Source organism: Erinaceus europaeus, chromosome 17 (assembly GCF_950295315.1).
Source record: "Erinaceus europaeus chromosome 17, mEriEur2.1, whole genome shotgun sequence".
In the NCBI taxonomy this organism is placed as follows: Eukaryota; Metazoa; Chordata; class Mammalia; order Eulipotyphla; family Erinaceidae; genus Erinaceus; species Erinaceus europaeus.
The window spans coordinates 12,770-29,359 of NC_080178.1; the positions used below are offsets into that span (position 1 = coordinate 12,770).

Here is a 16,590-nt window from a genome sequence, read left to right on the forward strand (position 1 = left end):
CCGTGTCTGTTGCACAGAGATGACCCCAAGGCCCCTCCCTGACCCCGCTGAGGCAGTGCGTGCCTCTCCTCGCCTGGGCCAGAGCCCGAGTGCTCTCAAGCCAGGCCACAGATGAGACCATAGCTGTTGACAGGCCGGCAACTGTGAGGCGGCCACAGAGCCCACCAAGCCCCCACAAGCAGGACTTTCGGGCCAGCAGCCCAGCCTCATGTCTCCTGCGTGGTGGGCAATCTCCAGCTCATCACAGTGACACGAGTGACATGGTGCAGGCCTTGTGGGGTCTACTCCTGGCCGTGGCTTCAGGTGTGTGGGGACAGGCAGCCCCGTCCACCTGTGGCCACAGCACAGCTGCCGCTGCTGCCTGCGGTGAGTGTCGGGCTGCGCGGCAAGCGCCTCCCGCGACCAGCTTGGGAGCCACACACTGAGGGTGCAGGCACCCCAATGTGGAAAGCCAGAGCCAGGCTCCATGACCTGCTGGTCCACAGCCCAGGCTCACAACTCTCCCAAGTCCCAGGGAAACAAAAAAGACCACAGACCCCAGCTTCCCTTGGCCACAAAGCTATTTATTCCAGACTTCCTTGTTTGATGTCTTGGCCTTAAGTTACATGACGTTGGCCCCAAACGTACAGGACAGGTCCTGACAGTCCTCACGGACAAAGCCTGAGTCCTCAAGTCCTTTGGGTCCCACCAGCATCAGGGATCAGTCAGTGACCCCCATCTGTGGTGGGCTTGGTTGTTGCACAGAGACCCTGCTCTGTCACACCACGGCTGGAGAGCCACCATCTCCTCCGTGGACTTGCTCGCAACGCAAGAACGAGAAGTCAAACGTGAAGCAGACAGGAAGACCGGGATCCCAAGCAGCTGGAGGGCTGCAGAGCTATGGTGGGGACAAGGACAGAGCCCTGGCGGGAGACAGCTGAGGCTATCAAGCATGCAGAGCACTGCTCGAGCACAAAACCCCAACTCCACTAGTCTGGGCAAAGTGGGAAGGCATGGCTAGGGCATCCTGGGGTTGCCAAAGTGGGGGCAGGACCACACAGGTGAAAAGGGGGTGAGGGAAAGACACAGCGTTCGGCTCCCAGTGAGTCCCCACAGACACTCCACAGACAGGGACAGGCAGCAACAGAGGAAAGCACGGAGGGTCATGAGGGCCAAGCGGGACCCGGCAGGGCCACTACAGGCAGCATGGCCTGTCTGGAAGCCCAGGAAGGCAGGGGAGCCAGCAGCCCAGATGCACGGAGCAACAGGGGCCTCAGAGGTGAGCAGGTGCAGGGCAGTCAGAACACAGCCACCAGGGTCCGGGAGACCCTCCCCTGCGGAAGGCTGAGGAGCTCAGCCAGGAGACGTGAAACAAAGACAGCCAGGTGGTTGTGTCAGAGAGAAATCAGCCCTAAGGCTGCGAGTGCCTGGTGGGGGGCATCTGCACAGGTCAGAGCCCCCATCCCCCAGGGTGGACTTGTTGGGAGAGGAAAGGCAGAGTTGAAAGGCAGCTGGGAAGCTGCCCCAAGACACTCAAGAGCTGACCGTCTGAGCGTCCCTGGGGGCACTCTCAATTCGAGGCCTGGAGTCTGGAAATACATCTTCGGTGAAGGCTGGGTCCTGAGCACAAGCTCAAGACCGCTCATGGACACACAGTGCCACCACCGAGGGTTAGGGCCCAGCGCGGTCCACTCCTCGTCCTGTCTCCCGTCCTTCCCGTCCTGCCTCCTGTCTCTCCCCAGGTCCAGTTCCAGTCACAGGTCTTCAGGTAGGACCTTGGGCTCACACTGCTCTGCTGGCACCCAGCACTCCTAGCAGGGAGTAACTGCCACCTCACGGCTGAGGCCTCTGGGTAGAGGAGGAGGTGCTGATCTGAGGGCCAATGTCACGCAGCCCTTCTGAGTCAGCTCCAGCCACTTCACACGCCAGACGTGGCCTCAGCCGGATGTCAAGAACAGCCTAAGAGTCGTGACAGCAGAGCCTGAGGCCGGAGGGAGGCTGCCAGTAACAGTGCCCTGCCCGGGACTCTCTGAGGCTATCACACCTCTCGCTGCTGGTGCAAAGGGTTATAAAGGGGCCAGGCTCCCCAGAAAGGGCCCCTGCACCCAAGGCACCAGACAGCACAAGCTCACTGGTAGGAGGGAGCGTGACCTCCCGACACACAAGGAGGTTCAAGCCACGGTCATCATTTTACAAGGTATTTCACAGCCAGGGCACCAAGCAGGGGATACAAAGCCTGCCCCAGCACCCCCAGAAGCCAGCTCCCGGTGGCTCCCATGGGCTCACGTCCTTGCTCTGGACAGTAAGTAGAACAGAATGAAGAAGGCCACAACCAGGCCCATAGCCACGCCACACAGAAGCTTCCGGTTGTCTCTCCCAGACCGTGCCATTGTAGAGAAGCGCTTCACACTCCCAGTTAAGAGGCCTGTCACACTGGCGAAATCTGAGTCCTGGGAGGAGGGGGTGTCCCAGTGGGGTCACACAGGGCAGCACCCACAGGCCCCCACAGCAGACGGGGCAGGACCCATGGGAGTCACACGGGCAGCACCCCCAGACCCCACAGCAGGCAGGGTGGGGCAGGGCTTACCGCGATCCCTTACCATGCCATCCAAATACCGGTTGTGATCCTCTGCGTCCCTGTCGATGTCCAGGGCCAGCTGATGAGGACACAGAGGGGCAGGGTCAGGCCCGGGCAGACACACGGGCCGTGTGATCTCCACAAGGGCAGCAGCCCTGCCCCAGCTCCGCCAAGCACGGAGCGCTACCTGAAGGAGGGCCCCGCCAAGCCTCCCTGCCCCAGCACGACAGGTAGAGGACAGGGCAGAAGTCCCACTGACCGATTTGAGCCTGGTAACCTTGGTAGCCAGGCTGTCAGCCATCCGCTTGTTCTCTCGGTCTAGAAGACCCTCCACAGCATCTGGGCTCTGAGCTGCAAGGACAGACAGCTAAGACCAGGCAACTCGGATCTGTACACAGATGCAATGGGGGGGGGGGGGGGACTGGGTCCGTGTCTGCTGGGGGGTCTGGGTCTGTGTCTGCTGGGGGATCTGGGCCCTGTGTCTGCTGGGGGGTCTGGTCCCTATGTCTGCTGGGGAGATGTCTGGGCCCATGTCTGCTGGGGATTTGGGTCCCCGTGTCTGCTGGGGGGGTCTACGCTCTATGTCTGTGGGGGGGGATGTCTGGGTCCATGTCTGCTGGGGAGTCTGGGTCCCACTGTCTACTGGGGGGGTCCGTGTCTGCTGGGGGGTCTGGTCCCCGTGTCTCCTGAGGGGTCTGGGTCCATGTGTCTGCTGGGGGTTCTCGGTCCCTGTGTCTGCTGGGGGGGTCTGTGTCTGCTGGGGGGGTCCGTGTCTGCTGGGGGGTCTGTGTCTGTTGGGGGGTCTGGGTCTGTGTCTGCTGGGGGATCTGGGTCTGTGTCTGCTGGGGGGTCTGGGTCTGTGTCTGCTGGGAGGTCTGGTCCCTGTGTCTGCTGGGGGTCTGGGTCTGTGTCTGCTGGGGGTCTGGTCCCTGTGTCTGCTGGGGGTCTGGGTTTGTGTCTGCTGGAGGGTCTGTGTCTGTGTCTGCTGGGGGATCTGGGTCTGTGTCTGCTGGGGGTCTGGTCCCTGTGTCTGCTGGGGGTCTGGTCCCTGTGTCTGCTGGGGGTCTGGGTATGTGTCTGCTGGAGGGTCTGTGTCTGTGTCTGCTGGGGGTCTGTGTCTGTGTCTGCTGGGGGGTCTGGGTTTGTGTCTGCTGGAGGGTCTGGGTCTGTGTCTGCTGGGGGTCTGGGTCCCTGTGTCTGCTGGGGGTCTGGTCCCTGTGTCTGCTGGGGGTCTGGGTCTGTGTCTGCTGGAGGGTCTGGGTCCCTGTGTCTGCTGGGGGTCTGGTCCCTGTGTCTGCTGGGGGGTCTGGGTCTGTGTCTGCTGGGGGTCTGGGTCTGTGTCTGCTGGGGGGTCTGTGTCTGTGTCTGCTGGGGGTCTGGTCCCTGTGTCGGCTGGGGGTCTGGGTCTGTGTCTGCTGGAGGGTCTGTGTCTGTGTCTGCTGGAGGGTCTGGGTCTGTGTCTGCTGGGGGGTCTGTGTCTGTGTCTGCTGGAGGGTCTGGGTCTGTGTCTGCTGGGGGTCTGGGTCTGTGTCTGCTGGAGGGTCTGGGTCTGTGTCTGCTGGGGGTCTGGGTCTGTGTCTGCTGGGGGTCTGGGTCTGTGTCTGCTGGGGGGTCTGTGTCTGTGTCTGCTGGGGGGTCTGGGTCTGTGTCTGCTGGGGGGTCTGGTCCCTGTGTCTGCTGGGGGTCTGGGTCTGTGTCTGCTGGGGGGTCTGGGTTTGTGTCTGCTGGGGGGTCTGGTCCCTGTGTCTGCTGGGGGGTCTGGGTCTGTGTCTGCTGGGGGATCTGGGTCTGTGTCTGCTGGGGGTCTGGGTCTGTGTCTGCTGGGGGGTCTGGTCCCTGTGTCTGCTGGGGGGTCTGGGTCTGTGTCTGCTGGGGGGTCTGTGTCTGTGTCTGCTGGAGGGTCTGGGTCTGTGTCTGCTGGAGGGTCTGGGTCTGTGTCTGCTGGGGGTCTGGGTCTGTGTCTGCTGGGGGGTCTGGGTTTGTGTCTGCTGGGGGGTCTGGGTCTGTGTCTGCTGGGGGGTCTGGGTCTGTGTCTGCTGGAGGGTCTGGGTTTGTGTCTGCTGGAGGGTCTGGGTCTGGGTCTGCTGGGGGTCTGGGTCTGTGTCTGCTGGAGGGTCTGGGTCTGTGTCTGCTGGGGGTCTGGGTCTGTGTCTGCTGGGGGTCTGGGTCTGTGTCTGCTGGGGGGTCTGTGTCTGTGTCTGCTGGGGGGTCTGGGTCTGTGTCTGCTGGGGGGTCTGGTCCCTGTGTCTGCTGGGGGTCTGGGTCTGTGTCTGCTGGGGGGTCTGGGTTTGTGTCTGCTGGGGGGTCTGGTCCCTGTGTCTGCTGGGGGGTCTGGGTCTGTGTCTGCTGGGGGATCTGGGTCTGTGTCTGCTGGAGGGTCTGGGTCTGTGTCTGCTGGGGGGTCTGGTCCCTGTGTCTGCTGGGGGGTCTGGGTCTGTGTCTGCTGGGGGGTCTGTGTCTGTGTCTGCTGGAGGGTCTGGGTCTGTGTCTGCTGGAGGGTCTGGGTCTGTGTCTGCTGGGGGTCTGGGTCTGTGTCTGCTGGGGGGTCTGGGTTTGTGTCTGCTGGGGGGTCTGGGTCTGTGTCTGCTGGGGGGGTCTGGGTCTGTGTCTGCTGGGGGTCTGGGTCCCTGTGTCTGCTGGGGTCTGGCCCCTGTGTCTGCTGGGGGTCTGGGTCTGTGTCTGCTGGGGGGTCTGTGTCTGTGTCTGCTGGAGGGTCTGGGTCTGTGTCTGCTGGGGGGTCTGGGTCTGTGTCTGCTGGAGGGTCTGGTCCCTGTGTCTGCTGGGGGGTCTGGTCCCTGTGTCTGCTGGGGGGTCTGGGTCTGTGTCTGCTGGGGGGTCTGGTCCCTGTGTCTGCTGGGGGGTCTGGGTCTGTGTCTGCTGGGGGGTCTGGGTCTGTGTCTGCTGGTGGGTCTGGGTCTGTGTCTGCTGGGGGGTCTGGTCCCTGTGTCTGCTGGGGGGTCTGGGTCTGTGTCTGCTGGGGGGGTCTGGGTCTGTGTCTGCTGGGGGGTCTGGTCCCTGTGTCTGCTGGGGGGTCTGGGTCTGTGTCTGCTGGGGGGTCTGGGTTTGTGTCTGCTGGAGGGTCTGGTCCCTGTGTCTGCTGGGGGGTCTGGGTCTGTGTCTGCTGGGGGGTCTGGGTCTGTGTCTGCTGGTGGGTCTGGTCCCTGTGTCTGCTGGGGGGTCTGGGTTTGTGTCTGCTGGGGGGTCTGGTCCCTGTGTCTGCTGGGGGGTCTGGGTTTGTGTCTGCTGGGGGGTCTGGGTCTGTGTCTGCTGGAGGGTCTGGGTCTGTGTCTGCTGGGGGGTCTGGTCCCTGTGTCTGCTGGGGGGTCTGGGTCTGTGTCTGCTGGGGGGTCTGGGTCTGTGTCTGCTGGGGGGTCTGGTCCCTGTGTCTGCTGGGGGGTCTGGGTTTGTGTCTGCTGGGGGGTCTGGTCCCTGTGTCTGCTGGGGGGTCTGGTCCCTGTGTCTGCTGGGGGGTCTGGGTCTGTGTCTGCTGGGGGGTCTGGGTCTGTGTCTGCTGGAGGGTCTGGGTCTGTGTCTGCTGGTGGGTCTGGTCCCTGTGTCTGCTGGGGGGTCTGGGTTTGTGTCTGCTGGGGGGTCTGGTCCCTGTGTCTGCTGGGGGGTCTGGGTTTGTGTCTGCTGGGGGGTCTGGGTCTGTGTCTGCTGGAGGGTCTGGGTCTGTGTCTGCTGGGGGTCTGGGTCTGTGTCTGCTGGGGGGTCTGGTCCCTGTGTCTGCTGGGGGGTCTGGGTCTGTGTCTGCTGGGGGGTCTGGGTCTGTGTCTGCTTGGGGGTCTGGTCCCTGTGTCTGCTGGGGGGTCTGGGTTTGTGTCTGCTGGGGGGTCTGGTCCCTGTGTCTGCTGGGGGGGTCTGGTCCCTGTGTCTGCTGGGGGGTCTGTGTCTGTGTCTGCTGGGGGGTCTGGGTCTGTGTCTGCTGGGGGGTCTGTGTCTGTGTCTGCTGGAGGGTCTGGGTCTGTGTCTGCTGGGGGTCTGGGTCTGTGTCTGCTGGAGGGTCTGGGTCTGTGTCTGCTGGAGGGTCTGGGTCTGTGTCTGCTGGAGGGTCTGGGTCTGTGTCTGCTGGGGGTCTGGGTCTGTGTCTGCTGGGGGGTCTGGTCCCTGTGTCTGCTGGGGGGTCTGGGTCTGTGTCTGCTGGGGGGTCTGGGTCTGTGTCTGCTGGGGGGTCTGGTCCCTGTGTCTGCTGGGGGGTCTGGGTTTGTGTCTGCTGGGGGGTCTGGTCCCTGTGTCTGCTGGGGGGGTCTGGTCCCTGTGTCTGCTGGGGGGTCTGGGTCTGTGTCTGCTGGGGGGTCTGGGTCTGTGTCTGCTGGGGGGTCTGGTCCCTGTGTCTGCTGGGGGGGTCTGGTCCCTGTGTCTGCTGGGGGGTCTGTGTCTGTGTCTGCTGGGGGGTCTGTGTCTGTGTCTGCTGGGGGGTCTGTGTCTGTGTCTGCTGGGGGGTCTGGGTTTGTGTCTGCTGGGGGGTCTGGGTTTGTGTCTGCTGGGGGGTCTGGGTCTGTGTCTGCTGGAGGGTCTGTGTCTGTGTCTGCTGGGGGTCTGTGTCTGTGTCTGCTGGGGGGTCTGTGTCTGTGTCTGCTGGGGGGTCTTGTCCCTGTGTCTGCTGGGGGGTCTGGGTCTGTGTCTGCTGGGGGGTCTGGGTTTGTGTCTGCTGGGGGGTCTGGGTCTGTGTCTGCTGGAGGGTCTGGTCCCTGTGTCTGCTGGGGGGTCTGTGTCTGTGTCTGCTGGGGGGTCTGTGTCTGTGTCTGCTGGGGGGTCTGTGTCTGTGTCTGCTGGAGGGTCTGGGTCTGTGTCTGCTGGGGGTCTGGGTCTGTGTCTGCTGGAGGGTCTGTGTCTGTGTCTGCTGGGGGGTCTGGGTCTGTGTCTGCTGGGGGGGTCTGGTCCCTGTGTCTGCTGGGGGGTCTGGGTTTGTGTCTGCTGGGGGGTCTGGTCCCTGTGTCTGCTGGGGGGGTCTGGTCCCTGTGTCTGCTGGGGGGTCTGGGTCTGTGTCTGCTGGGGGGTCTGGGTCTGTGTCTGCTGGGGGGTCTGGTCCCTGTGTCTGCTGGGGGGTCTGGGTTTGTGTCTGCTGGGGGGTCTGGGTTTGTGTCTGCTGGGGGGTCTGGGTCTGTGTCTGCTGGGGGGTCTGTGTCTGTGTCTGCTGGGGGTCTGGGTCTGTGTCTGCTGGGGGTCTGGGTTTGTGTCTGCTGGGGGTCTGGTCCCTGTGTCTGCTGGGGGGTCTGGGTTTGTGTCTGCTGGGGGGTCTTGTCCCTGTGTCTGCTGGGGGGTCTGGTCCCTGTGTCTGCTGGAGGGTCTGTGTCTGTGTCTGCTGGGGTCCCTGTGTCTCCGGGACCAGGCGGGTCTATGTGGCCCTGTCCGGGGCAGGTAAGCGCTAACACAACAGGCGCCCAGACGGGCTCTCCGGCTGCTGGCTACTCACCACCTGTGAGCTGTGGCTGAGAGGGGTGGGCAGCCCAGGGACCCCGCAAGGCTCATCCCAGAACAGTTTGGGCCCATCTGAGGCACCTCCAGGGTCCCTGGCTGTGCATGGGGCTGGGGAGCACAGTGGTGGGGGAGAAGGAGTCTTTACAGCACAGGGTGCTACCCGAGTCCCGGGACGCCATGGGACACAGCAGCACCCTTCCCCGGCGGACACATCGCAGGGCTGTGACACAGTGGGTGTCCGGTGGCTTCGAGTCCCCGTGCCCTTGCGGGGGTGACGGGCACCCTGGGTGCTGCCCTGAGGGGTGACGGGCACCCTGGGCGCTGCCCTGAGGGGGTGACGGGCACCCTGGGTGCTGCCCTGAGGGGTGACGGGCACCCTGGGCGCTGCCCTGAGGGGGTGACGGGCACCCTGGGTGCTGCCCTGAGGGGTGACGGGCACCATGGGTGCTGCCCTGAGGGGGTGACGGGCACCATGGGCGCTGCCCTGAGGGGGTGACGGGCACCCTGGGTGCTGCCCTTGCGGGGGTGACGGGCACCCTGGGTGCTGCCCTGAGGGGTGACGGGCACCCTGGGCGCTGCCCTGAGGGGGTGACGGGCACCATGGGTGCTGCCCTGAGGGGTGACGGGCACCCTGGGTGCTGCCCTGAGGGGTGACGGGCACCCTGGGCGCTGCCCTGAGGGGGTGACGGGCACCATGGGTGCTGCCCTGAGGGGTGACGGGCACCCTGGGCGCTGTCCCTCCCCGGGGGTGGGGACCGAGTGGAGGCGGCCCCCCGTCTGACCCCTGAGGTCAGGTCCCCGCCGCCGCCCGCGCTCACCCCGGGTCCAGTCTGCCATCGTGCCCGGCGGCGACTCCCGCACGGCGGCTAAGGCCTCCTCGGACGTGGCGCAGCCCCCGAGGGATTTCCGGGTCCGCCCCTTCCGCCCAGGGCTCCGCCCCTCCGCGGCTCGATCTCCCCACTTCCAGGCGGGGGCGGGCAGTACCGGGCGGCCCCGGGTCGGACGGCGACAGAGGGGCGACCGCGGCCACGGAGGAAACACTGCGAGCGCGACACGCCAGGCCCCGCCCCCGGCGAGCAGGCCCCGCCCTCCCCGGCCCCGCACCCAACCGACGCACGCTACGCAGGCCCCGCCCCCGGCCGCTGCGCGCGGTGCAGACCCCGCCCCCGACGCGCGGGCCACGCCCCGGTCCCGGCTTGCCCCGCGACCCGAGCCAGGGCGGGGCGCAAAGCGAGACCCGGGGTCCGGGGCACCATGGAGCTCCGGGCGGTGGCCGACGCCGTGGAGGCGGGGGAGGAGGACGTGGCTCTGGAGGTTCTGCATACGTACAACCGGGAGGTGAGGCGCGGGGGGCGCGGGGCGCGGGGCCCGGGGCTGCGGGGGTGCGGGGAGGCCGCTGCGCCTGAGCCCCGTCTCTCTTGCAGAATTGCGAGAGCTTCACGTTCGAGGACGCCCAGCAGGAGGACCGGAAGGTGCGTGCGTGGGGGCGGGGGTCGGGTCCCGGCTGCAGCCCCTGTCCTCCCGTCCTCCTGTCCCCCTAGTCCTCCTGTCCTCCTGTCCGCAGAGACCACCGTGGGGTGGAGGCCCGGCTGCAGCCCCTGTCCCCCTGTTCGCAGAGGCCTCCATGGCGGGGTCCTGGCTGCAGCCCCTGTCCTCCTGTCCCCCTGTCCTCCTGTCCCCCTGTCCTCCTGTCCCCCTGTCCTCTTGTCCCCCTGTCCGCAGAGGCCGCCGTGGGGTGGGGTCCCGGCTGCAGCCCCTGTCCCCCTGTCCCCCGTCCTCCTGTCCGCAGAGGCTTCCATGGGCGGGGTACCGGCTGCAGCCCCTGTCCCCCTGTCCTGTCCTCCTGTCCCCCTGTCCGCAGAGGCCACCGTGGGGTGGGGTCCCGGCTGCAGCCCCTGTCCTCCTGTCCCCTGTCCTCCTGTCCCCCTGTCCTCCTGTCCCCCTGTCCGCAGAGGCCGCGTGGGGTCCCGGCTGCAGCCCCTGTCCCCCTGTCCTCCTGTCCCCCTGTCCTTCTGTCCCCCTGTTCTTCTGTCCCCCTGTTCGCAGAGGCCGCCGTGGGGTGGGGTCCCGGCTGCAGCCCCTGTCCCCCTGTCCCCCGTCCTCCTGTCCGCAGAGGCTTCCATGGGCGGGGTACCGGCTGCAGCCCCTGTCCCCCTGTCCTGTCCTCCTGTCCCCCTGTCCGCAGAGGCCACCGTGGGGTGGGGTCCCGGCTGCAGCCCCTGTCCTCCTGTCCCCTGTCCTCCTGTCCCCCTGTCCTCCTGTCCCCCTGTCCGCAGAGGCCGCGTGGGGTCCCGGCTGCAGCCCCTGTCCCCCTGTCCTTCTGTCCCCCTGTCCTCCTGTCCCCCTGTCCTTCTGTCCCCCTGTTCGCAGAGGCCGCGTGGGGTGGGGTCCCGGCGGCAGCCCCTGTCCTCCTGTCCCCCTGTCCTCCTGTACGCAGAGGCCGCCGTGGGGTGGGGTCCCGGCTGCAGCCCCTGTCCTCCTGTCCCCCTGTCCTTCTGTCCCCCTGTCCTTCTGTCCCCCTGTTCGCAGAGGCCGCCGTGGGGTGGGGTCCCGGCTGCAGCCCCTGTCCTCCTGTCCCCCTGTCCTTCTGTCCCCCTGTTCGCAGAGGCCGCCGTGGGGTGGGGTCCCGGCTGCAGCCCCTGTCCTCCTGTCCCCCTGTCTGCAGAGGCCGCCGTGGGGTGGGGTCCCGGCTCCAGCCCCTGTCCTCCTGTCCCCCTGTCCTCCTGTCCCCCTGTCCTTCTGTCCCCCTGTTCGCAGAGGCCGCCGTGGGGTGGGGTCCCGGCTGCAGCCCCTGTTCTCCTGTCCCCCTGTCCTCCTGTCCCCCTGTCCGCAGAGGCCACTGTGGGGTGGGGTCCCGGCTGCAGCCCCTGTCCTCCTGTCCCCCTGTTCGCAGAGGCCGCGTGGGGTGGGGTCCCGGCTGCATCCCCTGTCCCCCTGTCCTGTCCCCCTGTCCACAGAGGCCCCCGTGGGGTGGGGGCCCGGCTGCAGCCCCTGTCCCCCTGTCCCCGTCCTGTCCTCCTGCCCCCGTCCTGTCCCCCTGTCCGCAGAGGCCGCCGTGGGGTGAGGGCCTGGCTGCAGCCCCTGTCCCCCTGTCCCCGTCCTGTCCTCCTGCCCCCGTCCTGTCCCCCTGTCCGCAGAGGCCGCCGTGGGGTGAAGGCCTGGCTGCAGCCCCTGTCCCCCTGTCCTGTCCTCCTGTCCGCAGAGGCCCCTGTGGGGTGGGGGCCTGGCTGCAGCCCCTGTCCCTCTGTCCTGTCCCCCTGTCCACAGAGGCCCCCGTGGGGTGGGGGCCCGGCTGCAGCCCCTGTCCCCCTGTCCCCGTCCTGTCCTCCTGCCCCCGTCCTGTCCCCCTGTCCGCAGAGGCCGCCGTGGGGTGAGGGCCTGGCTGCAGCCCCTGTCCCCCTGTCCTGTCCTCCTGTCCGCAGAGGCCCCTGTGGGGTGGGGGCCCGGCTGCAGCCCCTGTCCCCCTGTCCTGTCCTCCTGTCCCCCTGTCCGCAGAGGCCGCTGTGGGGTGGGGGCCCGGCTGCAGCTCCTGTCCTGTCCCCCTGTCCGCAGAGGCCCCTGTGGGGTGGGGGCCCGGCTGCAGCCCCTGTCCTGTCCTCCGCAGAGACTGGCCACGCTGCTGGCCGCCCGCCTGGAGCAGGGCCTGGCCCCCGGCCGCCGCACCGTCTGGCTGCAGAGCGTGCGCATCCTGTCCCGGGACCGCGGCTGCCTGGACGCGCTGTGCCGCCCCGGGTGCCTGCGCGCACTGGCGGGCTACGCGGGGCTGGCGGCCCCGGAGGCCGAGGGGAAGACGGACGCGGACGCGGAGGCGGACGCGGAGGCGGACGCGCTGCTCGAGGCGCTCAAGGGCCTGTGCAACCTGGTGCTGAGCAGCCCGGGCGCGCAGGCGCTGGCGGCCGAGGAGGGGCTGGCGGCGCGGCTGGCGGCGCGGGTGGCGCGGGCGGGGCGCGGGCTCCCGCACGACGTGCGCTTCTTCGACCTGCGGCTGCTCTTCCTGCTGACGGCGCTGCGGCGGGACGCGCGGCTGCAGCTGCGGGACCTGCGGGGCGTAGCGCTGCTCACCGCCGCCCTGGAGCGCACCGTGGGCCCCGGCCTGGGCCGCCTGCCCCCGCGCGAGGCCGAGCGCGCCATGGAGATCCTCAAGGTGCTCTTCAACATCACCTTCGAGCCGCTGCAGAGAGAGATGGACGAGGTGTGGCCTGGGGTCCCCCGCGGGTGCTGCTGGCGGGCGCAGGTCGGTGCGGGGCCTGCGGGGCCGGGGCTTCTCGCTCAGGATCCCCCCTCTCTGGTCAGGAAGACGCTGCCCTTTTCCGGCGCCTGGGGACCGTCTTGAGACACTGTGTGATGGTCACTGCCGCCGGAGATCGCACAGAGGAGTTCCATGGGTGAGGGCGGATGGGTCTGGGGCCATGATGGCCAGTGGGTGTGTTTCCAGAGGCTGAGCGCCGGTACGAGGCAGGGCAGAGGGGCGGGCAGTGCCCCTGCTGTGGGACCAAAGCCTGGCAGGGCCTGGTTTCCCGGTGTCACCCAGGTGGGTGTCTGCGGGATGCTCTCTCCGTGAGGGCCCCCTTCGGGAATGCCCGAGATGAGCGTCCACTTAGCTCTGGAGCCCAGGCAGGGCCCTCGCAGGCTGCCATGTGAGGGCTGGGCTCAACCCATACAGGCACGCGGTGAACCTGCTGGGGAACCTGCCCCCCGCCTGCCTGGACGTGCTCCTGGCCCTGGAGCCTCGCCCGGGCTCTCTGGAGTTCCTGGGTGTCAACATGGATGTGATCGGCACCCTGCTTATCTTCCTGGAGAATCGGCTGCTGCAGGTTTGCGGGCCACGGGGCACCGAGTCCGGCATGGCTGTGTGTTGGCATCTTCAGGGAGCCAGGAGTTGCACCCCAGCTAGGGCTGCAGAGGCCCCGTGGGCCTCGTGGGTGCCACACCTGGCTGTGGCTGCCCTCAGCATCAGGCTGGGGAGACACCCTCTGCTCCCCACGTCCTCCCGAGTCAGGCTCCACCCTGCCCACCTTGGCCTTCACTCACGGCTGCCGAGGCATTCTCCTGAGCGGATACTCTAGTCCCCAGTAGGTGTGGGTGCAGCTCCATGGCCCCCAACTTACAGGACAGTGGGTGTGGCTGCAGCTGGCTCTGGGCTGGAGTGACAGTCACTGTCTGCAGACGCACAGACTAAAGGAGAGGGTGGCACCCGTGCTGAGTGTGCTGACGGAGTGTGCCCGCCTACACCGTCCTGCCAGGAAGTTCCTCAAGGCTCAGGTATGGGGGGGGCCCTAGAGTGGGATCCAGCGGGCTGCCTGGCTGGGCTGAGGGACCGTGTGCCCAAATGCTGCCCCTACTCAGTGCCGCCCGGATAAGGGACTGTGTGTCCAAGTGCTGCTCCCTTTGCGGGACATGCTGCCCCATTCAGAGATCCCGTGTCCAGGCACCTCCCCACTCTGAGACCCAGTGTCCAGGTGCGGCCCCGTTCAGAGACCCCGTGTCCAGGCACCACCCCATTCAGAGACCCCGTGTCCAGGCGCCTCCCCACTCAGAGACCCCGTGTCCAGGCGTGGCCCCATTCAGAGACCCCGTGTCCAGGCGCCTCCCCACTCAGAGACCCCGTGTCCAGGCGTGGCCCCGTTCAGAGACCCCGTGTCCAGGCGCCTCCCCACTCAGAGACCCCGTGTTCAGGCATGGCCCCGTTCAGAGACCCCGTGTTCAGGCGCCGCCCCACTCAGAGACCCCGTGTCCAGGCGCCTCCCCACTCAGAGACCCCGTGTCCAGGCGCCTCCCCACTCAGAGACCCCATGTCCAGGCGTGGCCCCGTTCAGAGACCCCGTGTCCAGGCGCCTCCCCACTCAGAGACCCCGTGTTCAGGCGCCGCCCCGTTCAGAGACCCCGTGTCCAGGCACCACCCCATTCAGAGACCCCGTGTCCAGGTGCCTCCCCACTCAGAGACCCCGTGTCCAGGCGTGGCCCCGTTCAGAGACCCCGTGTCCAGGCGACACCCCATTCAGAGACCCCGTGTCCAGGCGCCGCCCCACTCAGAGACCCCGTGTCCAGGCGCCTCCCCACTCAGAGACCCCGTGTCCAGGCGACACCCCATTCAGAGACCCCGTGTCCAGGCGACACCCCATTCAGAGACGCGGTATCCAGGCGCGGCCCTGTTCAGAGACCCTGTGTCCAGGAGCCGCCCCGTTCAGAGACCCCATGTCCAGGCAACACCCCATTCAGAGACCCCATGTCCAGGTGCTGCCCGGTTCAGAGACCCCGTGTCCAGGCGACACCCCAGAGACCACAAGTCCAGGTGACACCCCATTCAGAGACGCCGTGTCCAGGCACCACCCCATTCAGAGACCCCATGTCCAGGCGCCTCCTCACTCAGAGACCTGGTGTCCAGGTGCGGCCCATTCAGAGACCCCGTGTCCAGGCGCCTCCTCACTCAGAGACCTGGTGTCCAGGCGCCTCCCCACTCAGAGACCCGGTGTCTAGGCGCCGCCCCGTTCAGAGGCCCCATGTCCAGGTGCTGCCCGGTTTAGAGACCCGGTATCCAGGCGACACCCCAGAGACCACGTGTCCAGGCAATACCCCATTCAGAGGTCCCGTGTCCAGGCGACACCCCATTCAGAGACCCCGTATCCAGGCGCCGCCCCGCTCAGAGGCCCCGTGTCCAGGCGACACCCCACTCAGAGACCCCGTGTCCAGGCGACACCCCACTCAGAGGCCCCGTGTCCAGGCGACACCCCGTTCAGAGACCCCGTGTCCAGGCACCACCCCATTCAAAGACCCCATGTCCAGGCGACACCCCATTCAGAGACCTGGTGTCCAGGCGTCGCCCCGTTCAGAGGCCCCGTGTCCAGGTGCTGCCCCCGCTGCGGGATGTGTGGGTCCGGCCTGAGGTGGGTGACCTTCTGAGGAACAAACTGGTGCGCCTCATGACGCACCTGGACACGGACCTCAAGAGGGTAGCGGCAGAGTTCCTGTTCGTCCTGTGCTCTGAGAGCGGTAAGTGCACCCACACCCGCCCCCCCCTGCACCCCACACCTCACACCCCCACACTGACTGCTGCCCCGCCCCAGTGCCCCGCTTCATCAAGTACACGGGCTACGGAAATGCCGCAGGACTCCTAGCCGCCAGGGGCCTCATGGCAGGGGGCCGGCCAGAGGGCCAGTACTCAGAGGACGAGGACACAGACACGGACGAGTACAAGGAGGCCAAGGCCAGGTGCGCCCCCACCCGTCCCCGTCCCCGTCCCCGGGTTCTAGGCGGATGGAGGGTGTCTCCCAGCAGCCTCTGCCCACTCCCACCCAACAGTGAGTTTCTGGCCAGACGGCCTCCCCATCTGGGGCTGACTTCCCTGTCCCCCAGCAGTATCAACCCCGTGACGGGCCGGGTGGAGGAGAAGCCGCCCAACCCTACAGAGGGCATGACGGAGGAGCAGAAGGAGCACGAGGCCATGAAGCTAGTGAACATGTTTGACAAGCTGTCCAGGTGCGGGTGTGGGGGCAGAGGAGGAGGTCGGCAGCACCAGGCCAGCCTCATTCTCACGTCCCCGAGGGAGGATGCACGTCACAGATGACGGCTCAGGTCTCAGAGCCGGCGGGAAGCAGCCCCTCCCCTATTGCTCACCCAGCATGGGAGCGCCCCTCTGAGCCCCTCCTCTGCCTTGCAGACACAGAGTCATCCAGCCCATGGGGGTGAGCCCACGTGGGCACCTCACGTCCCTGCACGATGCCATGTGTGAGACCATGGAGGGCCAGCTCGACTCGGACCCCAGCTCAGACCCCGACTGAGTGCATGGGACCCTCAGCTGGTGCTGCTTCACAGTGGCAGAGACCAGGACACCCCCGCTCCGCCCATAGCTCTCCCTCCCTGACTGCCTGCCGCCCAGCTGTCTCTGACCTGGGAAGGTCCTCCCTGCTGTGACTGACATGCAGGTGCCTTCTGGGGACCCAGTGGCACCTGAGACTGGGCGCTTGGTTGCAGCTTGGTGCGCCAGGCACAGCTGTGACAAGTGCCTGAACGTCAGCTCTGCAGGGACACCAAATGCCGCGGCTGCCTGAGCCGGCTGGGACCACGCGTGTCTGCTCAGGCCTGGCTTCTCCCTGGCCGTCACGGCCACAGTGCTGGAGCTCTCACTGTTGTGACGTCGCCTGGCCTTCCCACCACCCTCAACGATAAACACAAAGGAAACTGTCCCTCGCAGAACCACACACCTGTGCGCCAGCGCATCACAGACACCACCTTGGAATAAATAGTTCTGAGCAAGCACATGAGCAGTAAAGTTGAAGGCGTGAAGCCTCCACAGGGAAACTCGCTCACATAGCCCCAGCACTTCTCAGAGCACCACCTTGAGAACCAAGGCCAGCAGCTCCCCCAAGTCCTGGTCAAGGCGAGTTGTGGGGGAGCTGTCCCTCTGGGGTGGGGGGTTCAGGGGAGGCTGGGGGTCTGCCCAGACGGTACTGCCACAGCTCGGGTCAGCTTTGCAGGGCCACTGGAAAGTGGGCACGAGATGGCCAGGATGATCAGACAGATTATTTCCTGGGGCCGTTTGGGTGGAGGGTCGGTGGAGCTCTGAAAGGCCTGGTCTGCTGCCAGCATGAATCCAGGGGAGTTCCTCGGATGCC

At 66.9% G+C, this 16,590-nt stretch overlaps 2 protein-coding genes across 4 annotated transcripts; one reads left to right on the forward strand and one right to left on the reverse strand.

Moving 5' to 3' along the window:
• Window positions 1-542: 542 nt before the first annotated feature.
• On the reverse strand, window positions 543-9,066 carry BET1L (Bet1 golgi vesicular membrane trafficking protein like). Of its 2 annotated transcripts, none has more exons than XM_060175837.1 (4): window positions 8,797-9,066; window positions 2,817-2,908; window positions 2,567-2,636; window positions 543-2,429 (listed from the first exon to the last, which is right to left on the reverse strand). In XM_060175837.1, the coding sequence occupies exons 1-4, from the start codon at window positions 8,813-8,815 to the stop codon at window positions 2,182-2,184; spliced, it is 429 nt and encodes a 142-aa protein (XP_060031820.1). In that variant the 5' UTR covers window positions 8,816-9,066; the 3' UTR covers window positions 543-2,181. The 2 variants fall into 2 exon arrangements, with proteins under 2 accessions (XP_060031820.1, XP_060031821.1); XM_060175838.1 differs by having other exon boundaries at window positions 2,580-2,636; window positions 8,797-9,063.
• A 93-nt stretch (window positions 9,067-9,159) lies between these two features.
• On the forward strand, window positions 9,160-16,234 carry RIC8A (RIC8 guanine nucleotide exchange factor A). 2 transcript variants are annotated; one of them, XM_016194047.2, is made up of 10 exons: window positions 9,162-9,316; window positions 9,403-9,450; window positions 11,583-12,170; window positions 12,272-12,363; window positions 12,642-12,792; window positions 13,145-13,240; window positions 14,824-14,968; window positions 15,043-15,187; window positions 15,335-15,454; window positions 15,636-16,234. In XM_016194047.2, the coding sequence occupies exons 1-10, from the start codon at window positions 9,233-9,235 to the stop codon at window positions 15,754-15,756; spliced, it is 1,590 nt and encodes a 529-aa protein (XP_016049533.2). In that variant the 5' UTR covers window positions 9,162-9,232; the 3' UTR covers window positions 15,757-16,234. The 2 variants fall into 2 exon arrangements, with proteins under 2 accessions (XP_060031819.1, XP_016049533.2); XM_060175836.1 differs by lacking the exons at window positions 14,824-14,968; window positions 15,043-15,187; window positions 15,335-15,454; window positions 15,636-16,234 and adding an exon at window positions 13,841-14,470 and having other exon boundaries at window positions 9,160-9,316.
• Window positions 16,235-16,590: the final 356 nt, after the last annotated feature.

Coding starts and splice junctions, on each gene's coding strand:
- BET1L (XM_060175837.1), bottom strand. Junction 2,637..2,816: donor AGGTTACCAGGCTCAAATCG/GTCAGTGGGACT, acceptor TGTCCTCATCAG/CTGGCCCTGGACATCGACAG. Junction 2,430..2,566: donor TGGCATGGTAAGGGATCGCG/GTAAGCCCTGCC, acceptor CCCTCCTCCCAG/GACTCAGATTTCGCCAGTGT.
- RIC8A (XM_060175836.1), top strand. CDS start 9,233: ATGGAGCTCCGGGCGGTGGCCGACGCCGTGGAGGCGGGGGAGGAGGAC. Junction 9,451..11,582: donor CCCAGCAGGAGGACCGGAAG/GTGCGTGCGTGG, acceptor TGTCCTCCGCAG/AGACTGGCCACGCTGCTGGC. Junction 13,241..13,840: donor GGAAGTTCCTCAAGGCTCAG/GTATGGGGGGGG, acceptor CCCCGTGTTCAG/GCGCCGCCCCGTTCAGAGAC.